The sequence below is a fragment of the Oncorhynchus masou genome, chromosome 32 (genome assembly GCF_036934945.1).
Source record: "Oncorhynchus masou masou isolate Uvic2021 chromosome 32, UVic_Omas_1.1, whole genome shotgun sequence".
Classification (NCBI taxonomy): domain Eukaryota; kingdom Metazoa; phylum Chordata; class Actinopteri; order Salmoniformes; family Salmonidae; genus Oncorhynchus; species Oncorhynchus masou.
The window spans coordinates 80,885,462-80,911,262 of NC_088243.1; the positions used below are offsets into that span (position 1 = coordinate 80,885,462).

Below are 25,801 nucleotides of genomic sequence, written 5' to 3' on the forward strand. Positions count from 1 at the left end.
TCACTGAGAAGCATGTCTGATCATATGTCTCATGTCTCACTGAGAAGCATGCCTGATCATATGTCTCATGTCTCACTGAGAAGCATGCCTGATCATATGTCTCATGTATCACTGAGAAGCATGCCTGATCATATGTCTCATGTCTCACTGAGAAGCATGCCTGATCATATGTCTCATGTCTCACTGAGAAGCATGTCTGATCATATGTCTCATGTCTCACTGAGAAGCATGCCTGATCATATGTCTCACAGAGAAGCATGTCTGATCATATGTCTCATGTCTCACTGAGAAGCATGCCTGATCATATGTCTCATGTCTCACTGAGAAGCATGCCTGATCATATGTCTCACAGAGAAGCATGCCTGATCATATGTCTCATGTCTCACTGAGAAGCATGCCTGATCATATGTCTCATGTCTCACTGAGAAGCATGCCTGATCATATGTCTCACTGAGGAGCATGCCTGATCATATGTCTCATGTATCACTGAGAAGCATGTCTGATCATATGTCTCATGTCTCACTGAGAAGCATGTCTGATTATATGTCTACATTTACCTTTAAGTCATTTAGCAGACGCTCTTATCCAGAGCGACTTACAAATTGGTGAATTCACCTTCTGGCATCCAGTGGAACAGCCACTTTACAATAGTGCATCTAAATCATTTAAGGGGGGGGGTGAGAAGGATTGCTTTATCCTATCCTAGGTATTCCTTGAAGAGGTGGGGTTTCAGGTGTCTCCGGAAGGTGGTGATTGACTCCGCTGTCCTGGCGTCGTGAGGGAGTTTGTTCCACCATTGGGGGGCCAGAGCAGCGAACAGTTTTGACTGGGCTGAGCGGGAACTGTACTTCCTCAGTGGTAGGGAGGCGAGCAGGCCAGAGGTGGATGAACGCAGTGCCCTTGTTTGGGTGTAGGGCCTGATCAGAGCCTGGAGGTACTGCGGTGCCGTTCCCCTCACAGCTCCGTAGGCAAGCACCATGGTCTTGTAGCGGATGCGAGCTTCAACTGGAAGCCAGTGGAGAGAGCAGAGGAGCGGGGTGACGTGAGAGAACTTGGGAAGGTTGAACACCAGACGGGCTGCGGCGTTCTGGATGAGTTGTAGGGGTTTAATGGCACAGGCAGGGAGCCCAGCCAACAGCGAGTTGCAGTAATCCAGACGGGAGATGACAAGTGCCTGGATTAGGACCTGCGCCGCTTCCTGTGTGAGGCAGGGGCGTACTCTGCGGATGTTGTAGAGCATGAACCTACAGGAACGGGCCACCGCCTTGATGTCTCATGTCTCACTGAGAAGCATGTCTGATCATATGTCTCACTGAGAAGCATGCCTGATCATCTCTGGCTCCTCTATTTTCAGCTGCTTTTGGTCACTTAATCTTCCTTGTGGGTGTGAACTGAATATCAAATCTTCCATTTCAATTCACGAAGGACAATTCCGTAGTCTTTGAATATTAATGTTTCCTTCTGTGTTTCCATGATGTCCCAGCAGGTTTCAGTGTGTGCCTGCGCGCGGTGGCTTTTAACGGAATCACATAGAAATCAATAGCTGACCAATAAATTACTGGTGTTTTGGTGCCAGGGTTCCTTTTAGAAGAGTGAAGCACACTCTGGGCTGTGTGCCACTGCAAACTTGACACTTCTAATATTATCACACACTAGAAACGTCCAATGTTATCACACACTAGACTCTTCTAATATTATCAGACATACTCAAACCACCTCCACCTGACTGTGACATGTTCAACACACCCTGGTTTACAGTGGCTGATAAATGTATACTAGTTGGGCCATGTTAATGCTTTTGGTGGGACAGAGCAAAAACAAGATGAAACCTAAGTTTCTCAGGTACAGTATCATCATACACAACGCTGTTACAGTAGGCCTACAGCATTCAGTTTGCCCTCCACTACCATCCCTGCACAGACATGGTGCCAACCCCAGCATGGCATTGCATGCTGTACTGTACACTACCTGTCTCTCTGCCAAGAAACCACCTGTGTGCTAACAATGACTCACCCAGGGTGCCCACGGCAATATGGGCCCTGGTCAAAAGCAGTGCACTATATAGGGAATAGGGTGCTTTTAGGAAATAGGCTGAGCTGTGTGACAGAATTAATATTTTAGTATAAATGTTTTATAGTATTGCCATGACACGTTCTGTATTTCTGAACATCCACATTCGCCTATCATATGACACAGAATGTGTGACAAATAGAAGATCATTTATTATATTTGTATATGCTAACGCATAGGTGTGAGGGCTACCGTTAAACAATATCTAGTCTTCAACCGTTTTCAAAACCGATAGGCTCACAGAATTCGTTGGAGCGTCTCTGTCGAGCGGCCGGGTACAAGCACGACCAGTTAGTTGTAGTGCAAAGGGAGTGTCTGAAAGTGAAAGGGAGAAGTGAATGAAACAGAAAAGATGATCTCTGTGGAAGCAACCCGAGCAGACGGAGCAATAGACTATTATTGTCGTCAACACATTTAGCCGCCGCATAGGATATGTCGACAAGGCAGCTATTATTTGTCCTTGCATATGCATTTTTTGTATCGATTTATGTTAGTGATTACATTGTCCGGTTTAAATTCTAACGCTTTATTTTAGCATGAGTCCAGGAGAACGTTTAACCCGATTTAATCTGAGTTCTGTATATTTCCGTCTGAGTCTGTATTTGATTGTCGTTATACGCTGTGTTGGGTCTTTTGCATCCGATCCAAACGCTGCTGCCGGTAAGTATGTTTATTCCTTACAATAATCAGTAAGTTAATGCACGGAAACATCATTTTTCTGGATGGCTGATAAATATTTAATGATCATTTATTTTGAACTGTGCATAATGTTAGTTCACTTAGCCTGGCCTCGCTGGTGTTTCAAGTCTTATTTCGTCTTTCTTAGAATGGGCTATTGGGAATGTTCTTATTCATTCATAACATACGCACGTTTTCTAGTGCAGTCTATTATTTTGACAACTTCTCAAAGAATGTACTGACGTCAGTTTTATATATAGTCAAGTACAGAAAGTCCTGTTGGCTACCTGTAGAAAGTGCACCTTTTTTTACCTCATGATAAACTGTTGACCAAGTGAGTTTTCATATATACTGAACACAAATATAAACTCAACATCCAACCATTTCAAAGATCAGTCAATTGGGCTCTAATCTAGGGATTTCACATTACTGGGAATACAGATATGCATCGGTTGTTTTTTTATTTTACCTTTATTTAACCAGGCAAGTCAGTTAAGAACAAATTCTTATTTTCAATGACGGCCTAGGAACAGTGGGTTAACTGCCTGTGGGTTAACTACCTTGTCGGCTCGGGGGTTTGAACTTTCAACCTTCCGGTTACTAGACCAACACTCTAACCACTAGGCTACCCTGCCACCCCAGATACCTTTTAAAAAAGAAGGGTGGCGTGGATCAGAAATCCAGTCAGTACCTTGCGTAATCACCATATGCCTCATGCAGCGCAACACATCTCCTCAACAAAGAGTTGATCAGGCTGTTGATTGTGGCCTGTGGAATGATGTCCCACCCCTCTTCAGTGGCTGTCTGAAGTTGGTGGATATTGACGGGAACTGGAACGTGCTGTGGTACACGTCAATCCAGAGCATCCCAAACATGCTCAAATTGTGACATGTCTGGTGAGTATGCAGGCAATGGAAGAACTGGGACATTTCCACTTCCAGGAAGTGTCGACATGGGGCCATGCATTATCATGCTGAAACATGAGGTAACTGTTATGGATGACTGGCACCACACTGACTCAGGATCTCGTCACGGTATCTCTGTGCATTCAAATTGCCAATAGATCAAATGCAATTGTGTTCCTTGTCTGTAGTTTATGCATGCTTATATTATAACCCCACCGCCACTGCACTCTGTTCACAACGTTGACATCAGCCAACTGCTCGCCCACACTATGCCATATACATGTGGTCTGTGGTTGTGAGGCCTGTTGGACGGACTGACAAATTCTCTAAAAGGACGTTGGAGGCAGCTTATGGTAGAGAAATTAACATTCAATTCTCTTGCAACAACTCTGGTGAAAATTCCTGCAGTTAGCATGCCAATTTCACGCTCCCTCAAAACTTGAAATATCTGTGGTATTGTGTGACTAAACTACACATTTTAGAGTGGCTTTTTATTGTTCCCAGCACAAAGTGCACCTGTGTGATGATCAGGCTTTTTAATCAGTTTCTTGATATGCCACACCTGTCAGGTGGCTGGATTATCTTGGCAAAGGATAAATGCTCACTAGCAGTAATGTAAACAAATTTGTGCACAAAATGTAAGAGAAATAAACTTTTTGTGTGTATTGAATTTTGGGGAACTTTTATTTCAGCTCATAAAACATGGGACCAAAATGAAACATGCATTTATATTTTTGTTCAGGTTATATTTTTCATGCTGTGTATGTACCACAACAATTCGAGACTGTACTCAACGAGATGTATAGAGCCCCACAGAGGAGGTGTCATTACCAATAAAACCTAGCAGTCAAACAGGGAAATGGTTCCAATTGTTTTTCCAACATTAATTTTTCCCATAGGTAATTTTAGAAAACCTTTAAATAAGTGTTTTGTGTAGACTTACCCTGGCGTGACGTTTTGATAACCATTTAAATCTCTCTCGGACAAGGTGACTTTCATCAATATATTCGTCTTTATTTACTCTCTGATTCTAAAATACTAATTAGCATCAAATTAGACATCATACAAAACTACAAATCCCTACAAGTTCCTGCACATCATCTCCAGGTGCTGCCTTTGCTAACATGTATTTTGTCAATTTAAAACTTGCACAAGACAGTTCACAGAATTGTCAATTTAAAGAAATGTTGCCAATGTATTCATTACTAAATTTAGCTTGCATTGGATTGTTAATCCAGCGATTCTTACCTTTGCCGCGATTCAACAGTCTCATCCAGATCATCATGGTACGTGTAGTTCTTTGTGATAGCCACATTAGGAGCTAATTTGCATTTCATTTTTGGGGGGTAAATACAGGCGACAAGTCACCTTGTCCTAGAGAGATTTACAGGGTTATCAAAACGTCACACCAGGGTAAGCCTACACGAAACATCCCTTATTTTAAGTGTTTCTAAAATGTGGTGTGAAAAAATGATAGGAGCATTTCCTTGTTTTACCGCTAGGTTTTATGGGTATTATGACTCATACTGTGGAACTCTATAGGGCCATAAGCAAACAAGAACATGCTCATCCAGAGGCGATGCTCCGAGTGGCCTGTGATTTTAATTACAGAAATACTGAAATCTGTTTTAGCTAATATCTACCAGCATGTCACATATGCAACTCTAGATCATCTTTACTCCACACAGAAATGCATACATAGCTCTCCCTCGCCCTCCTTTAGGCAAATCTGACCATAAGTCTATCCTCCTGATTCCTGCTTCCAAGCAAAACGTCGAACAGGAAGTTTCGCTGACACGCTCAATATGGAAGTGGTCCAATGAAACGGATGCTAAGCTACAAGACTATTCGCGAGCACAGACTGGAATATGTTCTGGGATTCATCCAATGGCATTGAGGAGTTTACTGCATCAGTCACCGGCTTCATTAATAAGTGCATCAACAACATTGTTCCCACAGTGACTGTACGTATATATCCCAACCAGAAGCCATGGATTAAAGGCAACATCCACACTGAGCTAAAGGCGCTTTTAAGGAGCGGGACACTAATTTGAACGCTTATTTTAAAAATCCTGCTAAGCTCTCTGAAGAATCATCAAACAGGAAAAGCATCAATACAAGACAAAGCTCTGACGTTCGTCAGATGTGGCAGGGCTTGCAAACTATCACGGATTACAAAGGGAAACCCAGCCACAAGCTTCCCAGTGACTCAAGCCTACCAGATGAGCTAAATACATTCTATGCTCGCTTCGAGGCAAGCAACACTGAGCCATGAATGAGAGCACTAGCTGTTCTGGACGACTGTCTGAACATGCTCTCTGTGGCCAATGTGAGTAAGAGCTTTAAACAGGTTAATATTCACAAGGCTGCAGGGCCAGACTAATTACCAGGACGTGTACTCAGCTGGCAAGTATATTCACTGACATTTTCAACCTCTCCCTGACCCAGTCTGTAATGCCTACATGTTTCAAGCAGACCACCGTAGTCCCTGTGCCCAAGAATGCCAAGATAACCTGTCTAAATGACTATCGAACCATAATACTCACATCTGTAGCTATGAAATGCTTTGGCTCACATCAACACCATCATCTCAGATGGACCCACTCCAATTCACATACCACCCCAACAGATCCACAGATTACGCAATCTCTATTGCATTCTACACTGCATTTTCCAACCTGGAATAGAGGAACACCTATGTGAGATTACTGTTCATTGACTACAGCTCAGCATTCAATACCATAGTGCCTCCAAGCTTATCACTAAGCAAATGACCCTGGAACTGAACACCTCCATCTGCAACTGGATCCTGGACACTCTGATGGGCCACCCCCAGGGGGTGAGGGTAGACAACAACACATCTGCCACGCTGACCCTCAACACGGGGGTTCCTCAGGGTTGCGTGTTTAGTCCCCTCCTGTATTCCCTGTTCACACACGACTGTGTGGCCGCGCACGACTCCAACACCATCATTAAGTTTGCAGATGACATGACAGTGGTAGGCCTGATCAACAACAACAATGAGACAACCTATAGGGGGGAGGTCAGAGACCTGCCACTGTGGTGCCAGAACAACATTGTGAGCAAGATGTGAGCAAAACAAAGGAGCTGATCATGGACAACAGGAAATGTAAGGCTTAGCATGTCAGCATTCACATCAACAGGGCTGTAGTGGAGTATGTCGAGACCTTCAAGATCCTTGGTGTCCATATCACTGAGGATCTATCATGGTCAACACACACCAATGCCTTTTCCCCTTCATGATCTTCCAATTGGCTCATTTATCACCCCTCATCTCCCCTATAACTATTCCCCAGGTTGTTGCTGTAAAAGAAAATGTGTTCGCAGTCAACTTATCTGGTAAAATTAGGGTTAAAAAATAAAATTAAATAAAAAAGGAGTCCAAAAAGATTTGGCATTGGCCATCAGATACTCAAAAAGTTCTACAGCTGCGCCATCGAGAGCATCTTGACCAGATGCATCATCGCTTGGTATGGCAACTGCTACAGAGGGTAGTGTGTACAGCCCAGTACATCACTGGGGGCGAGCTTCCTGCCATCCAGGACCTCTATAGCAGGTGATGTCAGAGGAAGGCCCTACAAGTAGTTAAAGACTCTAGCCACCCAAGTCATAGACTGTTATTTCTGATACTGTACTGCAAGCGGTACCGACGCACCAAGTTTGAAACCAACAGGACCCTAAACAGCTTCTATCCCCAAGCCATTAGACCGCTAACTACTTAGTTAAATAGTTAAAGCTGCATTGTAATTTTTTGGGGCGACCTGACCAAATTCGCATAGAAATCTAAGTTATAGATCTATTATTTGCATTGAAAGCAAGTCTTAGAAGCGGTTCTATGTGCGCTATCTATATGCTTATCATTCTTAAGTTGATTTTCTTGGTCTTTTACTTCTGGGTCTGTATACCAGCTTCAAACAGCTGAAAATACATTATTTTTGGTTATTGAAAAAATATTTCACATTATTTTAGATGGTACAATGATTCTCTTGTTTTTTTCACATTAACTGAAGTTAAGAGAACTCTTTGAATTTTAGCAACTAGGAAATGGCAGAGCTATTTCTGCATATTGCACCTTTAACCAAAAAGCTACCCAGACTCTCGGCATTGACCCTTTTTTTCATGAAGATTTTGTAGTCATCACATACTCTGCTGCTGTTTACCTGTCACTCTATTCCTAGTTATATGTACATACCTATCTCAATTACCTCGTACTGGTACCCCGTGTTTATAGCCAAGTTATCGTTACTCATTGTGTATTTATTATTATTATGTGTTTTATTTTTCTATTATTTCGTTATTTTCTTTCTCCCTGCATTGTTGGGAAGGGCCCGTAAAGTAAACATTTCACTGTTAGTCTACACCTGTTGTTTTACAAAGCATGTGACATATAAATATGCTTTTAATTCTATTTTGCAATGACTACACAAGCTTGTTTTATTATATTTTATCAGGAGACTTCATATTAAAATCTCCTACTGCCCCCTTTATTGACATGGTTGTAATTCCTGTAGAGGAGCAGAGACCGAGCCCTCAGGAGAACAACCACAGAATAGAACACCTAGAGAGGTATGAGATTACATATCCACACTGGCTGCAGCCTGCAAGACACAGGAGGTCCGTCCATGGAGAGAAGGTGAGATCCGATCTTATCACTGACATTCCCTACTAACTCAGAGAGACATACATGGTTGTCCTCTAAAATAGCTCAACAAATTTCACACGTTACATGTAAGAGATATGTAATGTTAGAGAGATATAATGCTAGAGAGATATAATGCTAGAGAGATATAATGCTAGAGAGATATAATGTTAGAGAGATATAATGTTAGAGAGATATAATGTTAGAGAGATATAATATTAGAGAGATATAATGCTAGAGAGATAATATTAGAGAGGTATAATATTAGAGAGATATAATGCTAGAGAGATATAATATTAGAGAGGTATAATATTAGAGAGATATAATGCTCAAGAGATATAATATTAGAGAGAGATATATTAGAGAGATATGTTAGAAATAATGCTAGAGAGATAATATTAGAGAGATATAATATTAGAGAGATATAATGTTAGAGATATATAATATTAGAGAGATATAATACTAGAGAGATATAATGTTAGAGAGATATAATATTAGAGCAATATAATGTTAGAGAGATATAATGGTAGAGAGATATAATGTTAGAGAGATAAAATATTAGAGAGATATAATGTTAGAGAGATATAATGCTAGAGAGATATGTTAGATATAATGTTAGAGAGATATAATATTAGAGAGATATAATGCTAGAGAGATATAATGTTAGAGAGATATAATGTTAGAGAGATATAATGCTAGAGAGATATAATGCTAGAGAGATATAATGTTAGAGAGATATAATGTTAGAGAGATATCATGCTAGAGAGATATAATGTTAGAGAGATCTAATATTAGAGAGATATAATGCTAGAGAGATATAATGTCAGAGAGATATAATGTTAGAGAGATATAATGCTAGAGAGATATAATGTCAGAGAGATATAATGTTAAAGAGATATAATGTTAGAGAGATATAATGTCAGAGAGATATAATGTCAGGGAGATATAATGTTAAAGAGATATAATGTTATAGAGATATAATGTCAGAGAGATATAATGTCAGGGAGATATAATGTTAGAGAGATATAATGTTAGAGAGATATAATGCTAGAGAGATATAATGTCAGAGAGATATAATGTTAGAGAGATTTAATGTCAGAGAGATATAATGTCAGGGAGATATAATGTTAGAGAGATATAATGTTAGAGAGATATAATGTCAGAGAGATATAATGTTAGAGAGATATAATGCTAGATATAATTTTAGAGAGATATAATGTTAGAGAGATATAATGCTAGATATAATATTAGAGAGATATAATTTTAGAGAGATATAATGCTAGATATAATATTAGAGAGATATAATTTTAGAGAGATATAATGCTAGATATAATATTAGAGAGATATAATGCTAGATATAATGTTAGAGAGATATAATGCTAGATATAATATTAGAGAGATATAATTTTAGAGAGATATAATATTATAGTGTAACGGCAGATTTCCTCCTCTTCGTCTGAAGAGGAGTAAGGATCGGACCAAGATGCGGCGTGGTAAGTGTTCATGAAGATTTTAATAAGAAAAGCACTGAACACTATGAAATACAAAACAATAAACGATAACGTGAAATAAACCAAACCGAAACAGTACCGTGTGGCAAAAAACACTAACACAGGAAACAAACACCCACAAACCAACAGTGAAACCCAGGCTACCTAAGTATGATTCTCAATCGGAGACAACTAACGACCTGCCTCTGATTGAGAAATCAAATCAAATCAAATGTATTTATATAGCCCTTCGTACATCAGCTGAAACAGAAACCAAACAGAAAAAGAAACAGACTGCCCACCCAACTCACCCCCTGACCATACTAAATAAAGACAAAACAAAGGAAATAAAGGTCAGAACGTGACATAGAGAGATATAATACTAGAGAGATATAATATTAGAGAGATATAATACTAGAGAGATATAATACTAGAGAGATATAATATTAGAGAGATATAATGTTAGATATAATGCTATAGAGATATAATATTAGAGAGATATAATACTAGAGAGATATAATACTAGAGAGATATAATATTAGAGAGATATAATACTAGAGAGATATAATGCTATAGAGATATAATATTAGAGAGATATGTAAGATATAATGCTAGAGAGATATAGAGCTAGAGAGATATAATATTAGAGATATATAATGCTAGAGAGATATAATGTTAGAGAGATATGTAAGATATAATGTTAGAGATATAATGTGAGAGAGATATAATGTTAGAGAGATATGTTAGATATAATGTTAGAGAGATATAAAGCTAGAGAGATATAATGTTAGAGAGGTATGTTAAATATAATGCTAGATATATTTAAGCAATAAGGCCTGAGGGTGTGTGGTATATGGCCAATATACCACAACTAAGGGTATCTTATGCTCGACGCATTGCAGAGTACCTGGATACAGCCCTTAGCCGTGGTATATTGGCCATATACCACAAACCCCCTTTTTGCTATTATAAACTGGTTACCAATGTAATTAGAGCAGTAAAAATACATGTTTTTACATGTTTTATCATACCAATGGGATATGGTCTGATATACCACGGCTGTCAGCCAATCAGCATTCAGGGCTCGAACCACCCAGTTTCTAATGTTAGAAATAATGCTACTGAGATATTATACTATTTCTCAAATTTTCGCCCCAGCAGCACCCGTCTGAGGCAGAGATCCTCATCACAGCTGAGGGAGAGGAGATGACCCTCCGTCTGCACAGGAATGAGTAAGAACCTAACTGTACTATACCATACTGTACTATACCATAACATACTGTACTATACCATACTGTACTATACCATAACATACTGTACTATACCATACTGTACTATACCATAACATACTGTACTATACCATAACATACTGTATTATACCATAACATACTGTACTATACCATACCATACTGTACTATACCATAACATACTGTATTATACCATAACATACTGTACTATACCATACCATACTGTACTATACCATAACATACTGTATTATACCATAACATACTGTACTATACCATAACATACTGTACTATACCATAACATACTGTACTATACCATAACATACTGTATTATACCATAACATACTGTACTATACCATAACATACTGTACTATACCATACTGTACTATACCATAACATACTGCACTATACCATAACATACTGTATTATACCATACTGTACTATACCATAACATACTGTACTATACCATAACATACTGTATTATACCATAACATACTGTACTATACCATAACATACTGCACTATACCATAACATACTGTATTATACCATACTGTACTATACCATAACATACTGCACTATACCATAACATACTGTATTATACCATACTGTACTATACCATAACATACTGTACTATACCATAACATACTGTACTATACCATAACATACTGTATTATACCATAACATACTGTATTATACCATAACATACTGTACTATACCATAACATACTGTACTATACCATAACATACTGTATTATACCATAACATACTGTACTATACCATAACATACTGTACTATACCATAACATACTGCACTATACCATAACATACTGTACTATACCATAACATACTGTACTATACCATAACATACTGCACTATACCATAACATACTGTATTATACCATACTGTACTATACCATAACATACTGCACTATACCATAACATACTGTATTATACCATACTGTACTATACCATAACATACTGTACTATACCATAACATACTGTATTATACCATAACATACTGTACTATACCATAACATACCTGAATATAACATAACATACTGTACTATACCATAACATACTGTATTATACCACAACATACTGTATTATACCATAACATGATGTACTATACCATAGCATACTGTATTATACCATAACATACTGTACTATACCCAGAACATACTGTATTATACCATAACATACTGTGTTGTACAATGGAACACTGCACTATAGAATAACATACTGTGCTATACCATAACGTACTGTACTATACCATTACATACTGTACTATACCATGACATACTGTACTATACCATAACATACTGTAATATACCATAACATACTGTACTATACCATAACATGATGTAATATACCATAGCATACTGTATGTACTATACCATAACATACTGTATTATACCATAACATACTGTTCTATACCATAACATACTGTTTTATACCATAACATACTGTGTTGTACAATAGAATACTGCACTATAGCATAACATGCTGTGCTATACCATAATGTACTGTACCCTACCATAACATACTGTACTAAACCATGACATACTGTACTATACCATAACATACTGTAATATACCATAACATGATGTAATATACCATAGCATACTATACTATACCATAACATACTGTACTATACCATAACATAATGTACTATACCATAACATACTGTACTATACCATAACATACTGTACTATACCATGACATACTGTACTATACCATAACATACTGTAATATACCATAACATATTGTACTATACATTATATACTGTACTATACCATAACATACTGTACTAAACCATGACATACTGTACTATACCATAACATACTTTAATATACCATAACATACTGTACTGTACTTTAATATACTGTACTATACCATAACATACTGGAATATACCATACCATAACATACTGTACTATACCATAACATACTGTAATATACCATAACATACTGTACTATACCATAACATACTGTATTATACCATAACATACTGTGTTGTACAATAGAATACTGCACTATAGCATAACATACTGTGCTATACCATAATGTACTGTACTATACCATAACATACTGTACTAAACCATGACATACTGTACTATACCATAACATACTGTAATATACCATAACATACTATACTGTACTATAATATACTGTACTATACCATAACATACTGTAATATACCATAACATACTGTACTATACCATAACATACTGTACTATACCATAACATACCCTACTATACCATAACATACTGTAATATACCATAACATACTGTATTATACCATAACATACTGTATTATACCATAACATGCTGTACTATACCATAACATACTGTAATATACCATAACATACTGTATGTACTATACCATAACATACTGTATTATACCATAACATACTGTATTATACCATAACATACTGTTTTATACCATAACATACTGTGTTGTACAATAGAATACTGCACTATAGCATAACATACTGTGCTATACCATAACGTAATGTACTATACCATAACATACTGTACTAAACCATGACATACTGTACTATACCATGACATACTGTAATATACCATAACATACTGTACTGTACTATAATATACTGTACTATACCATAACATACTGTATTATACCATAACATACTGTACTATACCATAACATACCCTACTATACCATAGCATACTCTAATATACCATAACATACTGTAATATACCATAACATACTGTATGTACTATACCATAACATACTGTACTGTACTATAATATACTGTACTATACCATAACATACTGTAATATACCATAACATACTGTACTATACCATAACCTTACTTTACTATACCATAACATACTGTACAATACCATAACATACTGTACTATACCATAACATACTGTAATATACCATAACATACTGTACTATACCATAACATACTGTACTATACCATAACATACTGTATTATACCATAACATACTGTACTATACCATAACATACCTGAATATAACATAACATACTGTACTATACCATAACATACTGTATTATACCACAACATACTGTATATACTGTAGCATACCATAACGTACTGTACTGTACTATACAAAGTCATACGGAGCGGAGGCTTTGTTAGGAAGCACAGTAGCACACACACACACACACACACACACCCACACACACACACACACACACACACACACACACACACACACACACACACACACACACACACACACACACACACAGTTACTGCCATGCTTCTTAAACTACACACACACACACACACACAGACACACACACACAAACACACACAAACACACACACGCACACACACACACATACACACACACAGTCTCAGACCTCATCATTCAGGCTTTTCCCATATGTTTGAGTTCAGCTAGACAGATGTCAAAGTGAACATGTGTTTTCCATAAGGATGGAGGGAAGATAGGATGGAGGGAGGGAGAGGGGGATGGAGTAGAGAAAGATAGAGGGATGTCACCTAAAACCTAAACACCCGAGGGGAAACAGGAAGTGACTATCTTGTCCTTCTGTTCGACTTCCTATCGGTTGAAGGTAGTGATGGACAGATGAATCCTGGTGATCAGAGGAAAAGGACGTAGAGGAAGGATGTGTGTGTGTCAACATTGATGCTGTAACGGCTAACGGCACACATTGACCCATGTCACAATGTCTCAGCTCATCTGGCTAACAACACAATGACTCTGAGTCCCTCTGGCTGCAGGGGAGGGTTTACATTGACTTCCAGGGAACAGCAGACTTCCACCTTTAGGATAGGAATATCACGCATGGGATGGAATGCATTTCCATTAACAAACAGAATGGAAAGACAACCGTTGTGACAGTGTACTACAGTGACAAAATCTGTGAAAATAAGGGGTCCTCAGGGTTGGATAAAGTTATGGTGGTGACTGATGACACACACACAAACGCACACACAGAGCGTGACTCTGCTGTGTCTGACTGACCCTCCCCTTAGAGAGAGAACCCCACCAGGTGGTAACATTACAGCTGGGGGAGTGATTAACACGTACGTGTGTGTGTGTGTGTGTAGTGTGTGTGTAGTGTGTGTAGTGTGTGTGTGTGTAGTGTGTGTAGTGTCTGTGTGTCTTTGTGATTAGCAGATATTCTTTGAAATTAGATGGGAGGTACCATTTTACTGAGGTTGTGCTTTAGTCATCTGACTGCTCACCATCCTCAGAGGAACCTGTAGTAATCTGACTGCTCACCATCCTCAGAGGAACCTTTAGTAATCTGACTGCTCACCATCCTCAGAGGAACCTTTAGTAATCTGACTGCTCACCATCCTCAGAGGAACCTTTAGTAATCTGACTGCTCAACATCCTCAGAGGAACCTGTAGTAATCTGACTGCTCACCATCCTCAGAGGAACCTTTAGTAATCTGACTGCTCACCATCCTCAGAGGAACCTTTAGTAATCTGACTGCTCACCATCCTCAGAGGAACCTGTAGTAATCTGACTGCTCACCATCCTCAGAGGAACCTTTAGTAATCTGACTGCTCACCATCCTCAGAGGAACCTTTAGTAATCTGACTGCTCACCATCCTCAGAGGAACCTGTAGTAATCTGACTGCTCACCATCCTCAGAGGAACCTGTAGTAATCTGACTGCTCACCATCCTCAGAGGAACCTTTAGTAATCTGACTGCTCACCATCCTCAGAGGAACCTTTAGTAATCTGACTGCTCACCATCCTCAGAGGAACCTTTACTAATCTGACTGCTCAACATCCTCAGAGGAATTTGAAAAACAAAGAAACTAAAACTGTGCAAGATTACTGGAACGTTTCGATCAGTTGAATGTCACTCTGTAAACTCTGGTTGAGTTAGTGGGAGGAAAGTATGTCACATTCAGCATTTCTCCACAGTAAGGTGTTACGATGATGCAGCAAAGATGTGTTGGTTTGAAGGCATACGACTGCAATAATTGTTATTTTCTTAATTCACTCTTCCGTGGTTAACATTGTATATATCATTATTTCAGTATAGTGCCTAGGCACGTATGATACTCACATGTCAGGTTATGTTATACATGCTAAACATTTAAGCAGACGTTTCTATCCAGAGTAACATTCAATATGTGTACTCAAACCAAGAGGATAGACTAACAACACGATAGGAGCTTTGACAGTACAACCTTCTCCAATACAGGACTAAGTTATCAACATTGTACTAGAATAACACTGGAGATCTGGAGTTTTATCATAGCTGTATGAAATCCATAACCTCTTATTGTCCTATTATCGATCCACAGTGTTGCAAAATGAATGTGCTGTGTTTGACAGTGCTTAGGTTATTATCTGGAGATATCATGTGAATAGTGTATAAGACATAGTAACATGAAGCTACACCAAGATGCTGCTACTTTAGTTGGTCCTTATTCTAATTTCTTTCTCATTGATCCAGATTTCTCTCCAGTGTTTCTGCAGACTCCAGCCCACATAGTTCATCTCATTCTGATTCTCTCCCTCTCTGTCACGCTCGCTCAATTCAATTCAAAGGGCTTTATTGGCATGGGAAACACATGTTTACATTGTCAAAGCAAATGGAATAGACAATAAACAAAAATGGAAATAAACAAGGGAAACATTAGTAAGCATTACACTCACAAAAGTTTTAAAAGAATATAGATATTTAAAATGTTAAATTATTATGTACAGTGTTGTAACAATGTGCAAGTAGTTGAAGTATGAAAGGGAGAATAAATAAACCTAAATATGGGTTGTATTTACAATGGTGTTTGTTCTTCACTGGTTGCCCGTATCTCATGGCAACGGGCCACAAATCTTGCTGTTGTGATGGCACACCGTGGAATTTCACCCAGTAGATATGGGAGTTTATCAAAATTAGGTTTGTTTTCGAATTCTTTGTGGGTCTGTAATCTGAGGGAAATATGTGTCTCTAATATGGTCATACATTGGGCAGGAGGTTAGGAAGTGCAGCTCAGTTTCCACCTCATTTTGTGGGCAGTGAGCACATAGCCTGTCTTCTCTTGAGAGCCAGGTCTGCCTACTAAGGTCTCTCTCAACAGCAAGGCTATGCTCACTGAGCCTGTCCATAGTCAAGGATTTTCTTAAATTTGGGTCAGTCACAGTGGTCAGGTATTCTGCCACTGTGTATTCTCTGTTTAGGGACAAATAGCATTCTAGTTTGCTCTGTTGGGTTGATTCTTTCTTTTTTTGTGTCACAAAATATTTGAGCTTTCTCCTAATTTGGTTGAGTGTAATTATGTTGCTATCATGGGGCTATGTGAGGTCTGTTTGTACAAAGATCCCCAGACCCAGCTGGCTGAGGAGACTCTTCTCCAAGCTAAACTCTCTGTTGGTGAGAGCTTTGTGGTGGAATTTGTGGGCATCGCTTCTCTCTCGCTCGCTCACTCGCTCTCTCTCAGTTCAATTCAATTCAATTCAAAGGGCTTTATTGTCATGGGAAACATATGTTCACTTTGCCGAAGCAAGTGAAATAGATAATAAACAAAAGTTAAATAAACAATAAAAAATGAACAGTAAACATTACACTCACAGAAGTTCCAAAAGAATAAAGACATTTCAAATGTCATATTATGTCTATGTATAGTGCTGTAACAATGTTCAAATAGTTAAAGTACAAAAGGGAAGATAAATTAACACTCTCTCTTGTTTGATTTCGCTCTCTCATCCTCTCCTCTCCACTCTCTGTGGGGCAGTGTGAGGGAGAAGGCGTTTTATGCTAATCAGGTTCTCTGATCAATGGCTGAGTCTGGAGAGTAGCCAGACAACGGTCCAGTCTTATATCCCAGAACAATACCCCTGGCTCAGTCCCAGTCTACACCCAAACTCAGCCCTTTACCCTGGCTTAGTCCCTACCCCAGTCCTCTACCCCGGTCATCTTTAGCCCAGTCCTCTACCCCAGTCCTCTACCCCGGTCATCTTTAGCCCAGTCCTCTACCCATGTCCTCTTCCCCAGTCATCTTTAGCCCAGTCCTCTACCCATGTCCTCTTCCCCAGTCATCTTTAGCCCAGTCCTCTACCAATGTCCTCTACCCTAGTCATCTTTAACCCAGTCTTCTACCCCAGTCCTCTACCCCAGTCATCTTTAACCCAGTCTTCTACCCCAGTCCTCTACCCCAGTCATCTTTAGTCCAGTCCTCTACCAATGTCCTCTACCCCAGTCATCTTTAACCCAGTCTTCTACCCCAGTCCTCTACCCCAGTCATCCTTAACCCAGTCTTCTACCCCAGTCATCTTTAGCCCAGTCCTCTACCAATGTCCTCTACCCTAGTCATTTTTTAGCCCAGTCCTCTACCCCAGTCATCTTTAGCCCAGTCCTCTACCCCAGTCATCTTTAGCCCAGTCCTCTACCCCAGTCATCTTTAGCCCAGACCTCTACCAATGTCCTCTACCCTAGTCATTTTTAGCCCAGTCCTCTACCCCAGTCATCTTTAGCCCAGTCGTCTACCCCAGTCCTCTACCCCAGTCATCTTTAGCCCAGTCCTCTACCTCAGTCCTCTACCCCAGTCAATAATTATAATTGTTATTTTCTTAATTCACTCTTCCGTGGTTAACACTGTATACATCATTATTTCAGTATAGTGCCTAGGCACGTATGATACTCACATGTCAGGTTATGTTATACATGCTAAACATTTAAGCAGACGTCACCAGTCCTAGACCTCACCAGCCTTATCCCCTGCCCCAGTCCTAGACCTCACCAGCCTTATCCCCTGTCCCAGTCCTAGACCTCACCAGCCTTATCCCCTGTCCCAGTCCTAGACCTCACCAGCCTTATCCCCTGTCCCAGTCCTAGACCTCACCAGCCTTATCCCCTGTCCCAGTCCTAGACCTCACCAGCCTTATCCCCTGCCCTAGTACTAAACCTCACCAGCCTTATCCCCTTCCCCTGCCCCAGTCCTAGACCTCACCAGCCTTATCCCCTGCCACAGTCCTAGACCTCACCAGCCTTATCCCCTGCCACAGTCCTAGACCTCACCAGCCTTATCCCCTGCCACAGTCCTAGACCTCACCAGCCTTATCCCCTGCCCCAGTCCTAGACCTCACCAACCTTATCCCCTGTCCCAGTCCTAGACCTCACCAGCCTTATCCCCTGCCACAGTCCTAGACCTCACCAGCCTTATCCCCTGCCACAGTCCTAGACCTCACCAGCCTTATCCCCTGCCACTCCTAGACCTCACCAGCCTTATCCCCTGCCACTCCTAGACCTCACCAGCCTTATCCCCCTGCTCCAGTCCTAGACCTCACCAGCCTTATCCCCCTGCTCCAGTCCTAGACCTCACCAGCCTTATCCCCTGCCACAGTCCTAGACCTCACCAGCCTTATCCCCTGTCCCAGTCCTAGACCTCACCAGCCTTATCCCCTGCCCTAGTACTAAACCTCACCAGCCTTATCCCCTTCCCCTGCCCCAGTCCTAGACCTCACCAGCCTTATCCCCTGCCACAGTCCTAGACCTCACCAGCCTTATCCCCCTGCTCCAGTCCTAGACCTCACCAGCCTTATCCCCTGCCACAGTCCTAGACCTCACCAGCCTTATCCCCTGCCACAGTCCTAGACCTCACCAGCCTTATCCCCTGCCACAGTCCTAGACCTCACCAGCCTTATCCCCTGCCCCAGTCCTAAACCTCACCAGCCTTATCCCCCTGCCCCCAGTCCTAGACCTCATCAGCCTTATCCCTTGCCCCCAGTACTAGACCTCACCAACCTTATCCCATGCCCCCAGTCCTAAACCTCATCAGCCTTATCCCCCAGTCCTAGACCTCACCAACCTTATCCCCTGCCCCAGTCCTAGACCTCACCACCCTCCAGCCAATAGAAGGAGATGAAGTGCTCTCCTTCTTTCTATCTAGATCATTCCTTCCTTCCATCTTCTTTACTGTCTCCTTTCTCCTTCTCTCACCCTCCTCCCTTCCATTTCTCCTCCCCTCCCCTCCCTCTCTCCTTCTCTCTCTCCCCCCTTTCTCATTCTCTTGTTCTCCCTCCCTTCTTCTCCCTCTCCTCCCCTCCCTCTCTCCTTCTCCCTCTCCTCCCCTCCCTCTCTCCTTCTCTCTCCTCCCCTCCCTCCCTCTCTCCTTCTCTCTCTCCTTCTCTCTCTCCTCCCCTCCCTCTCTTTTTCTCTCTCTCCTCCCCTCCCTCTCTCCTTCTCTATATCAGTCTGTCTCCTTTGCTCTGGTCTTTGAATCACTTAATCATAAACCTGCTGTGTGTGTGTGTGTGTGTGTGTGTGTGTGTGTGTGTGTGTGTGTGTGTGTGTGTGTGTGTGTGTGTGTGTGTGTGTGTGTGTGTGTGTGTGTGTGTGTGTCAGGGCTTTTAGCCTAATGAAAGGCTGTGGCGGGGCCATAGGAGGACGGTGATTTGGTTAAGAGTCAGGAGGTGCTGTGCTGCTGAATCAGAGACAGAAGCAGGGAGAGATGGAGAGAGAGAAAGCGAGACATGGATAGGACAATGGAAGGGTAGAGATCAGGAAAGACAGGGAGAGTTAAGGAACGCGAGGGAGGGTTATGTGGTGTTCAAATCAGTTTATTGTCTTGTTTCCCCCTGCCCTCCTCCTCTCCTCTGTCAAATCCAATCAAATTTTATTGTTCACATACACATGGTTAGCAGATGTAACTGCGAGTATAGTGAAATGCTTGTGATTCTAGTTCCGACAGTGCAGTAATATCTAACAAGTAATCTAACAAGTCCCCAACAACTACCTAATACACACAAATCTAAAGGGGTGAATGAGAATATGTACATATAAGTATATGGATGAGCGATGGCCGAGCGGCATAGGCAAGGTGCAATAGATGGTGTAAAATACAGTATATACAGTTGAAGTCGGAAGTTTAAGTGTTTCAACCACACCACAAATTTCTTGTTAACAAACTATAGTTTTGGCAAGTCAGTTAGGACATCTACTTCGTGCATGACACAAGTCATTTTTCCAACAATTGTTTACAGACAGATTATTTAACTTATAAGTCACTGTATCACAATTCCAGTGGGTCAGAAGTTTCCATACGATAAGTTGACTGTGCCCTTAAACACCTTGGAAAATTCCAGAAAATTATTTCATGGCTTTAGAAGCTTCTGATAGGCTAATTGACATCATTTGAGTCAATTGGAGGTGTACCTGTGGATGTATTTCAAGGCCTACCTTCAAACTCAGTGCCTCTTTCCTTGACATCATGGGAAAATCAAGTATCGCTGGAAGCAGCTAAAGCTGAGAGGCGACGCTATGAGGGAACACGGCTGGCAAGGAAGCCCAAGAGGCAGCCCCAAAACATTTTTTGGGGATGGGGCACACGGGGAGTGTGGCAGAGTCAGGTTGGAAACTTGAGCCAACTCCCCGTGCTTACCGTGGCGGGCGTCGTACTGGTCAGGCACCGTGTTATGCGGTGGAGCGCACGGTGTCTCCAGTACGCGTTCTTAGCCCGGTGCGCTACATCCCAGCTCCCCGCATCTGCCGGGCTTGGGTAAGGATCCAGCCAGAACGGAGTGTGCCAGCCCTGCTCTCCGGACCTCCAGGACGTCTCTACGGTCCAGGATATCCTCCGCCAGCTCTGTGCACTGTGTCTCCGGTGCATCTGCACAGCCCAGTGCGTCCTGTGCCTGCGCCCTGCATGTGCTGGGCTAAAGTCACCATCCAGTCAGGACGGGTTGTGCAGGTTCTTAGTTCGAGACCTCCAGTGTGCCTCCACGGCCCAGTGTATCCGGTGCCTCGGCCAAGGACAAGGCCTCCTGTATGTCTCCCCAGCCTGGTGAGTCCTGTGCCTGCTCTCAGAGCTAGGCCTCCTGTGTGTCTCTCCACTCCAGTGATGATCCATGGCACGAAGCCTCAAGTGATGATCCATAGCAAGAAGCCTCCAGTGATTATCCATGGCACGATGCCTCCAGTGATGTTCCATGGCAAGAAGCCTCCAGTGATGATCCGTGGCACAAAGCCTCCAGCGATGATCCATGGCACGAAGCCTCCAGTTGTGAGACACAAAGCCTCCAGCGAGGGCCTCCAGTCCGGAGCCTCCAACGAGGGCCTCCAGTCCGGAGCCTCCAGCGACGCCCTCCAGTCCGGAGCCTCCAGCGACACCCTCCAGTCCGGAGCCTCCAACGAAGCCCTCCAGTCCGGAGCCTCCAGCGACGCCCTCCAGTCCGGAGCCTCCAGTGACGCCCTCCAGTCCGGAGCCTCCAGTGACGCCCTCCAGTCCGGAGCCCCCAGCGACGCCCTCCAGTCCGGAGCCTCCAGCGACGCCCTCCAGTCCGGAGCCTCCAGCGACGCCCTCCAGTCTGGAGCCTCCAGTGACGCCCTCCAGTCCGGAGCCTCCAGCGACGCCCTCCAGTCCGGAGCCTCCAGAGACGCCCTCCAGTCCGGAGCCTCCAGCGACGCCCTCCAGTCCGGAGCCTCCAGCGACGCCCTCCAGTCTGGAGCCTCCAGTGACGCCCTCCAGTCCGGAGCCTCCAGCGACGCCCTCCAGTCCGGAGCCTCCAGAGACGCCCTCCAGTCCGGAGCCTCCAGTGACGCCCTCCAGTCCGGAGCCCCCAGCGACGCCCTCCAGTCCGGAGCCTCCAGCGACGCCCTCCAGTCTGGAGCCTCCAGTGACGCCCTCCAGTCCGGAGCCTCCAGAGACGGCCTCCATTCCGGAGCCCCCAGATACGGCCTCCAGTCCGGGGCCCGCAGCAGCGAGGGTACCCAGTCCGGGGTCTGCAGCAACGAGGGTGCCCAGTCCGGGGCCCGCAGCAACGAGGGTGCCCAGTCCGGGGCCCGCAGAAACGAGGGTGCTCAGTCCGGGGCCCGCAACGAGGGTGCCCAGTCCGGGGTCCGCAGAGAGGGTCCCCAGTCCGGGGGCGGTGGCGGGGTTCCCCACACCAGAGGCGTCACCAAAGCGGAGTGAGCCAGAGGTGGAGCGGGGTCTGCGCCCTGCACCTGAGGCCTACACCATGAGTCGGGTGATTGTTGTCCTTGATAATCTTTTTGGTCTTCCTGTGACATCAAGTGCTGTAGGTGTCCTGGAGGGCAGGTAGTTTGCCCCCATTGATGCGTTGTGCAGACCGCACCACCCTCGGGAGAGCCTTGCAGTTGAGTTGCGGTGCAGTTGCCGTACCAGGTGGTGATGCAGCCCGACAGGATGTTCTCGATTGTGCATCTGTAAAAGTTTGTCAGGGTTTTAGGTGACAAGACAAATTTCTTCAGCCTCCTGAGGTTGAAGAAGCGCTGTTGCGCCTTCTTTACCACACTGTCTGTGTGGGTGGACCATTTCAGTTGGTCTGTGATGTGTACGCAGAGGAACTTAAAACTTTCCACCTTCTCCACTGCTGTCCCTTTGATGTGGATAAGGGGGTGCTCCTTCTGTTGTTTCCTGAAGTCCTCGATGATCTCCTTTGTTTTGTTGACGTTGAGTGAGAGGTTGTTTCCTGATAACACACTCCGAGTGCCCTCACCTCCTCCTTGTAGGCTGTCTCATCAGTGTTGGGGCGGCAGGGTAGCCTAGTGGTTAGAGCGTTGGACTAGTAACTGGAAGGTTGCAAGTTCATATCCCTGAGCTGACAAGGTACAAATCTGTCGTTCTGCCCCTGAACAGGCAGTTAAGGTAATCATTGAAAATAAGAGTTTGTTCTTAACTGACTTGCCTAGTTAAATAAAGGTAAAATAATATATATATTTTTTTTAATCAAGCCCACTGTTGTGTCGTCTGAAAACTCGATGATTGAGTTGGAGGCGTGCATGGCCAGTCGTGGGTGAACAGGGAGTGAAGGAGGGGGCTGAGCATGGTCAAGGACGTGGAGATGTTGTTTCCTGCCTTCACCACCTATGGGCGGCCCTTCAGAAAGTCTAGAACCCAATTCCACAGGGTGGGGTTGAGACCCAGGGCCTCCAGCTTGATGATGAGCTTGGAGGGTACTATGGTGTTGAATGCTGAGCTGTAGTAAATGAACAGCATTCTTACATAGGTATTCCTCTCGTCCAGATGGTATAGGGCAGTGTGCAGTGTGATGGAAATTGCATCGTCTGTGAACCTGTTGGGGCGGTATGCAAACTGAAGTGGGTCTAGGGTGGCCGGTAAGGTGAAGGTGATCTGATCCTTGACTAGTCTCTCAAAGCACTTCATGATGACAGAAGTGAGTTCTACGGGGCGGTAGTCATTTAGTTCAGTTATCTTTGCCTTCTTGGGTACAGGGACAATGGTGGCCATCTTGAAGCATGTGGGGACAGCAGACTGGGATAGGGAGTGATTGAATATGTCCGTAAACACACCAGTCAGTTGGTCTGCGCATGCTCTGAGGCTAGGGATGCTGTCTGGGCTAGCAGCCTTGCGAGGGTTAACATGTTTAAATGTTTTACTCACGTCGGCAATGAAGAGGGTGGGGGGAGGGGCGCAGTCCTTGTTAGTGGGCCGCGACAGTGGCACTGTATTATCCTCAACATCTCCAATGCACTTCCTTATAAACTCACTGACCGAGTCAGTGTACAGATCGATGTTGTTCTCTGGCTGACCAGAACATATCCCAGTCCGCGTGATCAAATCAACCTTGAAGCGTGGATTCCGATTGGTCAGAGCAGCGTTGAATGGTTCTAGTCACTGGTACATCCTGTTTGAATTTCTGCCTATAAGACGGTAGGAGCAAGATGGAGTCGTTGTCGGGATTTGCCGAAGGGCGGGCCGGGGAGGGCTTTGTACGCATCGTGGAATTGAGAGTAGCAGTGATGGAGTGTATTACTCCAATGCGTAGTGCAATCAATATGCTGATAGAATTTAGGTAACCTTGTTTTCCGATTTGCTTTGTTAAAATCCCCAGCGCCAATAAATGTTCGCCTCAGGATATATGGTTTCCAGTTTACATAGAGTCCAGGGAAGTTCCTTGAGGGCCGTCTTGGTGTCTGCTTGGGGGGGAAATGTACACAGCTGTGACGATAACTGATGAGAATTATTTTAGGAGGTAATATGGCCGGCATTTGATTGCAAGGAATTCTAGGTCAGGTGAGCAGAAGGACATGAGTTCCTGTATGTTGTTATGATTACACCATGAGTCGTTAATCATGAAGCATACACCCCTGCCCTTCCTCTTCCCATAGAGGGGTGTTTATCTCTGTCAGCGCGATACATGGAGAAGCCTGGTGACTGAACCAATTCCGACAACATATCCCGCGAGAGCCATGCTTCCGTGAAACAGAATTTTACAATCTCTGATGCCTCCCATCTCCTCTGTCCACCCCTCTCCTTTCCTCTGTCCACTCCTGTCCACTCCTCTGTCCACCCCTACCCTCTCCTCTGTCCACCCCTCTCCTCTCCTCAGTCCACCCCTCTCCTCTGTCCACTCCTGTCCTCTCCTCTGTCCACACCTCTCCTCAGTCCACCCCTCTCCTCCCCTCTGTCCTCTCTTCTCTTTTGTCCACTCTTCTCCTCTCCTTTGTCCACTCTTCTCCTAAACCCTCTGTCCACCCTTCTCCTCTGTCCTCTCTTCTCCTAAACCCTCTGTCCACCCTTCTCCTCTGTCCACCCCTCTTTTTTTAAATTTTTTATTTCACCTTTATTTAACCAGGTAGGCTAGTTGAGAACAAGTTCTCATTTGCAACTGCGACCTGGCCAAGATAAAGCTTAGCAGTGTGAACATACAACACAGAGTTACACATGGAGTAAACAATTAACAAGTCAATAACACAGTACAAAAAAAGGCGAGTCTATATACATTGTGTGCAAAAGGCATGAGGAGGTAGGCGAATAATTACAATTTTGCAGATTAGCACTGGAGTGA

At 43.1% G+C, this 25,801-nt stretch overlaps 1 protein-coding gene across 2 annotated transcripts in view; it reads left to right on the forward strand.

Moving 5' to 3' along the window:
* The first annotated feature begins 1,387 nt into the window (after positions 1-1,387).
* Positions 1,388-25,801, forward strand: part of LOC135526668 (disintegrin and metalloproteinase domain-containing protein 19-like) — a 55,108-nt gene continuing 30,694 nt past the window's right edge. Inside the window, exons 1-3 of one of the 2 annotated variants that reach the window (XM_064955209.1) lie at positions 1,388-2,730; positions 8,186-8,307; positions 10,962-11,035. In XM_064955209.1, coding sequence (XP_064811281.1) covers positions 2,607-2,730; positions 8,186-8,307; positions 10,962-11,035 — 320 coding nt within the window. In that variant the 5' untranslated portion in view covers positions 1,388-2,606. The remainder of the gene's footprint in view (positions 2,731-8,185; positions 8,308-10,961; positions 11,036-25,801) is intronic. The other variant, XM_064955210.1, reaches the window with a different exon arrangement.